The 10,566-nt window shown below is 42.7% G+C and overlaps 2 protein-coding genes across 2 annotated transcripts in view; both read left to right on the top strand.

The window, feature by feature from the left end:
- Positions 1 to 6,824, top strand: part of LOC103506316 — a 41,139-nt gene extending 34,315 nt beyond the window's left edge. Inside the window, exons 4-7 of the mRNA XM_008470706.3 lie at positions 3,013 to 3,184; positions 5,159 to 5,466; positions 6,110 to 6,263; positions 6,721 to 6,824. Coding sequence (XP_008468928.1) covers positions 3,013 to 3,184; positions 5,159 to 5,466; positions 6,110 to 6,263; positions 6,721 to 6,824 — 738 coding nt within the window. The remainder of the gene's footprint in view (positions 1 to 3,012; positions 3,185 to 5,158; positions 5,467 to 6,109; positions 6,264 to 6,720) is intronic.
- A 1,064-nt stretch (positions 6,825 to 7,888) lies between these two features.
- LOC108251827 lies at positions 7,889 to 10,482 on the top strand. The gene is made up of 3 exons (XM_026821401.1): positions 7,889 to 8,096; positions 8,467 to 8,585; positions 9,757 to 10,482. The coding sequence occupies exons 1-3, from the start codon at positions 8,039 to 8,041 to the stop codon at positions 9,952 to 9,954; spliced, it is 375 nt and encodes a 124-aa protein (XP_026677202.1). The 5' UTR covers positions 7,889 to 8,038; the 3' UTR covers positions 9,955 to 10,482.
- Positions 10,483 to 10,566: the final 84 nt, after the last annotated feature.

The following is a 10,566-nucleotide window of genomic DNA, read 5'->3' on the forward strand; positions in this document are numbered from 1 at the left end:
GGAAAGACTGGCTTTTCCTATCCTTTTTTTTCTCTCTCTTTTTTTTTTTTTTTTTTTTTTTTTTTAAGAGGTTTGACAGAAGGAACTGTAATTGCTATGGTCTTATCGTCCCGAAATCGAAGAGAAAAGGAAGACAGGATAGGAGAAAGCCAGCCGTTCCGAGAACGAACATTATCCCAGCAGGATAAAATCCGCCCCGGGCGGGAATCGAACCCGCGGCCTAGCGCTTACAAGGCAGACGCACTACCAACCAAGCTAACTAGGCTGGCATTTGCTATTTTTATTCAGAGAAATTTCAGCCTGTTATCCTCCCTGCCAGACAAAGCTGGTCTACTCCGTTTTCCCTCAAACAAACCTCTAAAAAAAAGGTATTGAACTGAAAGCACTCACCAGTATTGAAAGAAGGTGACTAGAAGGTTACAGGGCTGTGCGGGAGGCTCCGTCAAGGGCTCGATGAGGTTACTATTGAGTTCGGCACCGTGCTTTGGGATGACATTTGGTTTTTTGATTCCCTTGACACTCAACCTTTGCTATTTTTATAAAAAAAAGGTATTGAACTGAAAGCACTAACCAGTATTGAAAGAAGGTGACTAGAAGGTTACAGGGCTGTGCGGGAGGCTCCGTCAAGGGCTCGATGAGGTTACTATTGAGTTCGGCGCTGGGCTCCGTCCCAGGGGCAGAGGTCAGGGGGGGTTCCGTCTGCAGATGAGCGAGGGAGGACATGAAGTTCCGATTCAAATGAACCGCCTCGTACAGGGCCAAGAGTACGGCATTATTTGCCCTGAAATAAATAAGAATAAGTAGTGCTTAATAAGAATAAGTAGTGCTTAATAAGAATAAGTAGTGCTTAATAAGAATAAGTAGTGCTTGTGGGGGGTACCACTGGACCTGAACCGTGCTCCCAAATCGCTAGATTAACCTAACCACATATTATTTGACTAGGCGTATGGCTGAACTATTTAGTTGTACGGTCGGGTCGGGTCCTAATCCTAAGGCGAACACCAATGATTGAGAAGCCAGCCTAGTTAACTTGGTTGGTAGCGCGTCTGCCTTGTAAGCGCTAGGTCCCGGGTTTGATTCCCACCCGGGGCGGATTTTATCTTGAACGGATAATGTTCGTTCTCGGACCGGCTGGCTTTCTCCTATCCTGTCTTCCTTCTCTCTTAGATTTCGGGACGATAAGACCATAGCAGTTACAGTTCCCTCTGTCAAACCTCTTAAAAGAAGACCTTGCTTAGACTGCGGGGGTAAACGGACTTTTCAGTCCTATTCCAGCAGGATAAACAAGGCATATTCAACAGTAGTTACAGTTCCTTCTATCAAACCTATTGAAAAAGAAGAAGAAAAAAATGATAGGAAATAGGTGGTTTTGTTTGCTTAAGCGCCTGATAACTTAATTTATTCCAATAGCTATAATTTATGACGTGGTCAGGCCTAGCGAGGGGAAAAAATAGAACAGTGGCCTTGAGATTTCTCAGAACCCAGGATTTTTCTGGAAAGATTTAGTACAGTCCGAACCTGAATAGTTGAGAAAACTGGTTATTTGGGGATTTTTTGAAGACGTTTGATAGAGGGAATTGTAAATAACTACTGAGGTCTTATCGTCCTGAAATCGAAAAGAGGGCAGGATAGGAGAATTCCAGTCGTTCCGAGAACGAACCTTATCCGTTTAGGGTAAGGTTCGTCCTCCTCTTGTTCATAGACAAAAGAGGTCTTATTTTTACATTTCACACAATGCTTAAACTGCCGCGCCGTCCCTTTAACCCAATGCTTAAACGCCAGGTCACTTCGCAAGCTTCTAGTTTTTTTTTTTTTTTTTTTTAAGCTGACTTTTTCTTTTTTTCTTTTAAGCGGATTTAAGCCCCATTTCTTTCCTTATCTTTTCTTTTCCTGTTCCTTAATTGTCATAGTTGTATTTTTTCATTTGTTTATTTTATACAGGAATGACGGTAATACAGGAAACCCAAACCTAAATCGATTAACAAATGGGGCACGGTTGGTCCAGTGGTAACGCGCTTGCTTGCCATGCAGAAGGTCCCGGGTTCGAATCCCACCATCGACAAAAATTTGTTCTCCTACTCTCTCTCTCTCTCTCTTTCCTTCACTCTTCTCCTCCCTATCTCCCAGCCTCCCTCCTCTCTCCCTCCCTTCTTTTCTCTCCTCTCCTCCTCTCTTTTTGAACCCTGAACCACCTCCCCTCCTACGCCTTTCCTCTCCTCTCTTTTTGATCTTCCAATTCTTCCACCCTCCCTTCTCTTCTACCTTCCCTCTCCTCTTGTTGAACCCTGAACCCCTCCCCTCCGGCGCCATCTTATCAGCTCTTCCTCCCAACCTAGTGACGCATATTTACTCTAGCTCACCTGAGGAACGGCGCAAAACAAATCCGAGTTTGTCAATAATAGAACTCTGAGAACTCTCTATCTGTTACAGTAATAATAGAACTCTCTATATCTCTATTCTATTGACGTCCGCGTGTTCATAGCAATAGCAATCCTACACACCTAACTATTATGCACATATCTATCACCTATGCATTATCAATTTATCAAGTACATTTCTCAATTACTCAACAGTATTGTGTTGTTGCAATGTTGCATAGACTTTCATCTTTACTCGTCCTTAGGAAACGATCACTGTGTAAAAGAGCTTTTTTTCCTTTAAAAAAAAAGAGGTTTTATAGAAGGAACTGTAACAGCTAAGGTCTTGTCCCGAAATCGAAAAGAGAAAGAAGACAGGATAGGAGAAAGTTCCAAGAACGACCATTTTCCGTTCAGGATAAAATCCGCCCGGGGCGGAAATCGGACCCGCAGTCTAGCGCTTACAAGGCAGACGCACTACCAACTAAGCTAACTACCAACTAACTAGGCTGGCGGTGCATCGCTTTAGAAGACCAGGGAATCTTTCTTTATGTCTGAGGCGAATTTTTTTCTGGTCTAATGCTGTTTTTCATCCGTTGTTAAGATTCAGGGAGAAAAAAAAAAAACTAAAGTTGTTTTCTCTTTATGATTTCAGTTCCTGCGGCGTCGAGAGCGCGAGTTCGAGCACGAGATGGAGAGGCTCGCACGAGAGAAGATCCACGCCCAACAGAGGTTGGCACTCCTCAAGAAAGAACTATCTGCCCGGTGGGAGCACATTGACTTCAATACGCTTATACCTGACAACATGGAGGTCGACATACCTTATGGTGAGTAGGAGCCTGGCCTACAGTAAAGTTAAGGAGGAACATTCTCACTATTAACACGCATCAAATCCATACCAAAATAGACGTGGTTGGGCAAGTAATACCCTTTCATGCATGTAGCGATGTAAGATTTCCAAATTTCCGACTCACGCGGGATTCGAACCCGGGACAGGATAGGAGAAGTCCAAAAGACAAACCATAAACCCAATCCTAATATGAGTCGATTAAATTTACGTCTCAAGCGGGAATCGAACCCGGGCGAATTGGCACCGAGCTAAGGTTACTCGTACAAAATGACGACGACCTTCAAAGTCAAAACAGGCTGCAGTGATATATTGGTGACCTACATACAACTTATGACATGTAAATAATTTCAGTGGCGCATTCTAAATGAAAGCTAGGGAAGTAGCGTTCCCTTTCCTGTCTACGGTTTTTCCTCTTCTCCTCCCTCCAATTACTTTATCAGTTATCACTGAAAATAGAAAATAGTGATCACTGAAAATAGTGAGAAACCTGGATTCCAACGTATGTAGGTATTTACTAAAAAAAAATTCTTGCTCTCAAGTCAGACTGAAACAAATTTCGGCCAGTGAGATACTTGAGAGCTAGAATTTTGTTAATAAAAAAGAGGCTTGATAGAGGGAACTCTAACTGCTAAGGTCTTATCGTCCCGAAATCGAAGAGAGAAAAAGAAGACAAGATAGGAAAAGGCCAGCCATTCCGAAAACGAACATTATCAGTTCGGGATAAAATCCGGCCCGGGCGGAAATCGAACCCGCGGCCTGGCGCTTACAAGGCAGACGCTCTGCCAACCAAGCTGACTAGGCTGCTATTTTGTTCATTTTAAAATTGATGTCGTACCCTTAGTAAGACCACCTTCACCCCCTCCCCCTTGAAAAAAAAAAGTTACCCTTTGGAAAATATCACGACACACCACTGAAATATTTGTATCTACAATCTACATACATAATTCTACGGTTACGAGAGAGGTATGAATATGGAATGACGGTTGCACGTGGAAGTTTGTAACACCACGTGGAATGGCCTGGAAGCACGTAGAACACACACGTGTATATGTTATCTAGTTCACTGGTTCACTCATATGTGTATAGTTCACTCATATGTGTACGTATATGTGTGTGTGTTTGAACTTCGGTAGGAATTTTCATAATACTTACACCTACTGGGTGTGAGAAAACTGATTTTTTTTTTTTTTGTTTTAATTCTTTAATTAATAATTTTACTTTACTTATACTTTAATTATTTACTTATTCATAGGTATGTTTATTATCTATTTTTTCCAGGTCATTCCATGTCTATGTTTTTTTTTTTTTAATGGCTATAGTTTTTTTTTTTTAATCCCGTAGTATGCCCATCCCGTAGTATGCCTCTCATCAGATGGGTGAGAAGAGACACAATACTTCCCATTTATGTGCTGGGTCAACACGAGAACACCAGAAAGTAACCCGTTGAAATATTTGCAATCGAAAAACTCAAAGGGAGTTAGGTCCTGGCGCCCTGGGCCCCCTAAATAGGGCCCTAGAATGATTAGTATATTTAGCTGGAGGAACACCAGTTGCGTCAGAAAACCCCAAATCATCCGATTTGCGTCCCAACCCACAAAAAGGTCATCCGAGTTGCGTTCGCGATACCTGCCTAGTGAGGTAGCGTACACCTTTCAAGCGATAAGTCGCGGGTTCGATTACCGCCCGAGGTGGATTTTGTCTTTAACATGTAATGTTCGTTCTTAGAACGGCTGGCTTTTTCCTATCCTGTATTCTCTTTCATTTTGGGACATGAAGACCACCGTTGTTAATGTTCAAACCACATCGACAAGTGGACTCTTCTTTTATCCATTGGGTTCGGTACTCTGTTCATACCACCTTGTTTAGACTGCGGGAGTAAAGGCACTTTTCAATATCTCTCTTGCAGTATGCACAGGGTTCTATTATATTCTATCCTAATTCTATTTTCCAGACAACCATCATCACGAGTCCTCCCTGTTATCCTACGGGAAGGAGAGATCCTACATGGACGAGGATGGAGGCCTAGTTATCGTCACCAATGGGAGTGTAGGCCTGGAGAGAAGCGATGGAGGGGAGAGTGGCTCGAGTCTAGGCGGAGGAGGGGAAATGATCAGCGGGAGAGGGGAGGGAGAATACGGCCGAGCAGGGAGTTCGAGTGGCGCGTCCAATTTGTTGAAGTGCAGCGAGTCCACCCTGTATAGTTCCAATTCTAGTTTGTCATCTACCATGTCGCCGCTACATAACCAAACACATATCCAGGTAATTATATAGGGTGTTTATAAAAACGAGATCCATCCAATCAATTAATCAGACACGGATTTAGAACCCCAATACGAACGCTGAAATTCGGAAGGAGTTATTATAGGAATATCCCTAGTTAATAATTATGTTTTAGAAGTGCTATGAAGAGAGGAATTTGCCAAAATCTATATTGATCTCTCGAATTTTGATTTTCTCTGACAAAGCATTTTTTTTTTTCCTTGAAATTTTCCGTCTCGGCCTGTATTCGAACCCAGCACCTCCAGGTTGAGAGTCAGTGCTCTTAACCACTCGCCCCCTTGAAATTTTCCGTCTCGGCCTGTATTCGAACCCAGCACCTCCAGGTTGAGAGTCAGTGCTCTTAACCACTCGCCCACAGAGGTTGTGGTACAAATATGGCCAAATTCTTCAACAATGTTGATACATTTTTTTATACTTTTAAACGGATTATGTTCGTTCTCGGAACGGCTGACTTTCTCCTATCCTGTCTTCCTTCTCTCTTCGATTTTGGGGCGATAAGATCTTGGCAGTTACAGTTCCCTCTGTCAAACCTATAAAAAGTAAATAAAGAAAAGAACTAGGTAAAATAAAAATAAATTTACATAATAATTAATATCCTTTTTTGTTTCCTCTTTTTCTTCAGGTCGTAAGTTCGTCGAATGTGACGTCATCCAGCACCACCTCTTCCTCTCTTCCTCTTCACCTTCTGTCCTCGTCTAACGTTCGAATGTTACCTCTCTCGGGGGAGTCCCCCCTGCCCATCGCACTCACAGTACATACGTCTCATGTCAATGGTGGTAAGTGTCTGAAAAAATATCAATCAAATCAAATCATGAATTTAAATCTTACGTATTCTTGAGAGTTCATTGTTACGTTCGTTACATTAATTAGTCTTACTTTATCATGAACACTCGTTGCTATGTTGAAAGCCCAGAGAGATTCTTCACTACTGTTGAGGGCATCACGGCATTACTAAGTGCCTTCTTTACTATTAATTATCATCTCCTCGCATCATCAATCTTTTTACACTGGTAATGCCGCCACTGGTCGCTACTCGATTGAAGTAGCTACTCGATTGTCTTCACGAGGTTGAGTGCACCCCGAACTCTAAGCACAGAGTCGAAAAAACTTCTACCCCGCCGGAAATTGAACCCTGGACCACGGAGGTTGCTACTTATTGAACAAATATTTCAATAAATAAATTAAAATTAAATTCTACTGTACTAATCTCTCCTCCCTTCTCTCTGTTTCTAGGCGCTCCCAAATCTTCTCCCCCTCGCCATCACTCCCCCTCCTCCGCCTCTCTCTCCCCCCTCCCCTCTTCCCCCTCGACCACCGCCATCGTCACGGCCTCCTAACACCAGAAAGTAACCCGTTGAAATATTTGCAATCGAAAAACGAGTACAAATTTTTGTCTAAAAATTCTCTTCTTTTCTTTTTCTCTCTTCTACTTTCCTTGTTTCTTGTTTCGATCAGTATTTCGAAAACACTCGAGATAATATTCCCTCCCCTACACTCCCCTAGGGAGCACCCTCCCCTAGGGAGCAGTAGAAGGGGGTCAGGTTTAATGTTACACAGGGCTGAGGGAAATCTGGGTCAAGGTTCCCCGTATTATGTTGCACAGTAGGTATGTACATTATCCCGTTTCCCTCTCTCTCAAGTACCTTCCTATCTTTTTTTCTCTCCCGAAAATTCCCTCCTGTATTTTATCCCTCCCTTTATTTCCCCTTTTTTCTGTCCCTCCCTGTTTTTTTTTTTTTTTTTTTTTTTTTTTTTTTTTTTTTTTTTTTTTTTTTTTTTTAAATTCTTCAATATTGAGACTGTGACGTGCGTACTAGCTTGTATTTTTTTTTATTTTTTAATTAAGAGGGAGGGATAAGCTTTTGATGGGGTACAAAATAAAAATAATCCCTTTCCTAGAGGATTTGTTTTCAGTAAATTATGTAATACTCCACACAAGTCCACATTTCTATGGCTGCTTTTTTCTCCCTCTCTTTCTCGCTCTTTCCTCTGTCTCCCCCTCTTTTTCTTTCTCTTCCTTTCTCCCAACCCCTCTTTCCGTCTCTCTGTCTCTCTCCCTCTTTCTCCCTCTCCCGTTCCTTTTTCCCTCTCTACACCCCTCTCTCATATTTTTTCTTTCTCTAGTTTTCTTCATCCATCTCACTCTCATTCCCCCTTTCCTCTTTTCTGAATCTCCCTCTGCTTTCTCTCTCCTCTTCCTCTTTTTTCCTTCTCTCAAATTCTTCATCGTTCACTTCCTAACCTTCTCTTTATATCTCGTACTCTTCATATCTTCCCCTCCATCTTCCCTTTCCCCCTTCCTCCCTTCTCCTGTTTGTGCTTAGTAAACAACAAACCCTGACCTTGTTCAATACACCCATCTTATCACCCACTCCACCCCCCCCACCCCACCCCACCCTCCTCCTCCCCCTCCTACATCAAGCTCCCCTACCGGCCGACGCAGTCAACGTGTCCAAGCGTCATACAGTCGAGCGTGATTAACACGCTGAGTGCCTCGAACGGGGTGCCGGCCAGTGCCGGATATAATGGGAAGCCGGCAACGAGTCCGGCAATGGTGCCGGCAACACCGGTGTCTACTAATGGGATGTCCACTGCCACTATTATTAAATGTAAGTTTTAAATATTTATTTATTTCATAGATGCCAGCCCAGGAGCCTAGTTAGCTTGGTTGGTGGCACGTCTGCCTTGTAAGCGCTAGGCCGCGGGTTCGATTTCCACCCTTAGGGGATTCTAAAAGTTCGTTCTCGGAACGGCTGGCTTTCTCCTATCCTGTCTTCCTTCTCTCTTCGATTTCGGGACGACAAGACCCTAGCAGTAATAGTTCCCTCTATCAAACCTCTAACACCCTAAAATGAAGTAATAATAAAATCGGCGATAGAAACACTTTTGTAGCACCCATGGTTCTTTCCCCCCCCCCTCGCTTAATTTTGAGAGTATTTCCAACTAACTGTTGTGTTCCTCTTTTTCCCATGATTTCAGCAGGTGATAGTATACCGGCCAATGTCACTCCCAAGCTGGTTTCCCTCAATAGTCTCCCTGGTCTGGTCTCCGCACATCATAGTGCTCAAGTATTATTCACCTCGTCACAACACCCTAAAGTAAGTACTAAAGCACCCTAAAGTACGTACTTAAACACCCTAAAGTAAGTACTAAACCACCCTAAAATAAGTACTAAAGCACCCTAAAGTACTAAAACACCCTAAAGTAAGTACTAAACCACCCTAAAGTAAGTACTAAACCACCCTAAAGTAAGTACTAAAACACCCTAAAGTAAGTACTAAAACACCCTAAAGTAAGTACTAAAGCACCCTAAAGTACTAAAACACCCAAAAGTAAGTACTAAAACACCCTAAAGTAAGTACTAAACCACCCTAAAGTTAGTACTAAACCACCCTAAAGTAAGTACTAAAACACCCTAAAGTAAGTACTAAAACACCCTAAAGTAAGTACGAAAACACCCTAAAGTAAGTACTAAAGCACCCTAAAGTAAGTACTAAAACACCCTAAAGTAAGTACTAAACCACCCTAAAATAAGTACTAAACCACCCTAAAGTAAGTACTAAACCACCCTAAAGTACGAAAACACCCTAAAGTAAGTACTAAAGCACCCTAAAGTAAGTACTAAACCACCCTAAAGTAAGTACTAAACCACCCTAAAGTACTAAAACACCCTAAAGTAAGTACTAAACCACCCTAAAGTAAGTACTAAAGCACCCTAAAGTACTAAAACACCCTAAAGTAAGTACTAAAGCACCCTAAAGTAAGTACTAAAACACCCTAAAGTAAGTACTAAAACACCCTAAAGTAAGTACTAAACCACCCTAAAGTAAGTACTAAACCACCCTAAAGTACTAAAACACCCTAAAGTAAGTACTAAAGCACCCTAAAGTAAGTACTAAAACACCCTAAAGTAAGTACTAAAGCACCTCTTTTCAGGATTAAGTTTGCCCTGGGTGGGGATCGAATCCACGACCTAGCGCTAACAAGGGAGTCCAAGCTCACTAGGCTGGCAGGAGACAGTAAGCAGTGACAACCGCCTTGAATTAATGGGGGAAAAATAGATGACTTCTCGGAATGGCTGGGTTTCTCATATCCTGTCTTTTTTCTCTCTTCGGTTTTTTGACGATAAGACCTGCGAAGTTACAGTTCTTTCTATCGACCAACTAAGAAATCGGACTCACCTTTTTGGGAGTTATTGCAAATTTTAAAAAAAAGGGGGGGCACCTACTTTCGTGTTTTAACATTCCACCTTCTCTCCTGTGTTGCCAGATGCTCAGCTCGACCAGTGTTGTCACCTCGCCCCCGGTCATCAAGCCGCTGCCCTCCCTCCAGCCCATCTCCTCTCATCAGATCATACTCAAGCCGAGCCTAGCCCAGGTCAACGGAGCCCCCCGCCTCGTACTACCCCACCATAGCGCGCCGGTAACAATGCCGGCCAAGACGGCAACGAGGATAGTGCATAAGTAGAAACTTTTACGGCCTTGCCAGTCACAAACGCAAGCCGGTATCGTATTCGATTATGTGGAAATTAATTCCCTCTGAACCAGTGAGATCTCATTGGTTCAGCCATGTTTGACTGAATTAAATTTCACACACCTAATCCAATACAATTCATCGTGCCGGTCAAAAATGCAAGCCAGCATGTATGAAATTGCCAATCTAAAACGTAGAGGTTACGCTAGCCGGCGTTATTCATATGAAATCACCGGTCCAAAAACCCGAGCTTTGTGCATAAGTACAACGCAAGCCGGCGTCATTTGTCATATTACTGGCCAAAAACGCAAGGTGGTTTGTGCACTAATAAGTGTTCAGGCTGGCCACGACAGTCGAAGTTTGGCTTGCGTTTTATGACATTTCTATGAAACTGTCGGCCAGGCTAAAACGTAAGGTTTGTGCATGAAATATAAGTGCTAATGCCGGCCACGACAGCCTTTAGGTTTGTGTATAAATGCAAGCCTGCGTTTTGACCGTGTTATGTCCTATTGGGAATTACACAACTTTCTCTACCTTGTATAGGATTTCCTATAAGTGAGAGGTAATGGTAATTATTGACATGTTTAATTATTGTTTTTTTTTTTT

Source organism: Diaphorina citri, unplaced genomic scaffold (assembly GCF_000475195.1).
Source record: "Diaphorina citri unplaced genomic scaffold, Diaci psyllid genome assembly version 1.1 scaffold227, whole genome shotgun sequence".
NCBI lineage: Eukaryota > Metazoa > Arthropoda > Insecta > Hemiptera > Psyllidae > Diaphorina > Diaphorina citri.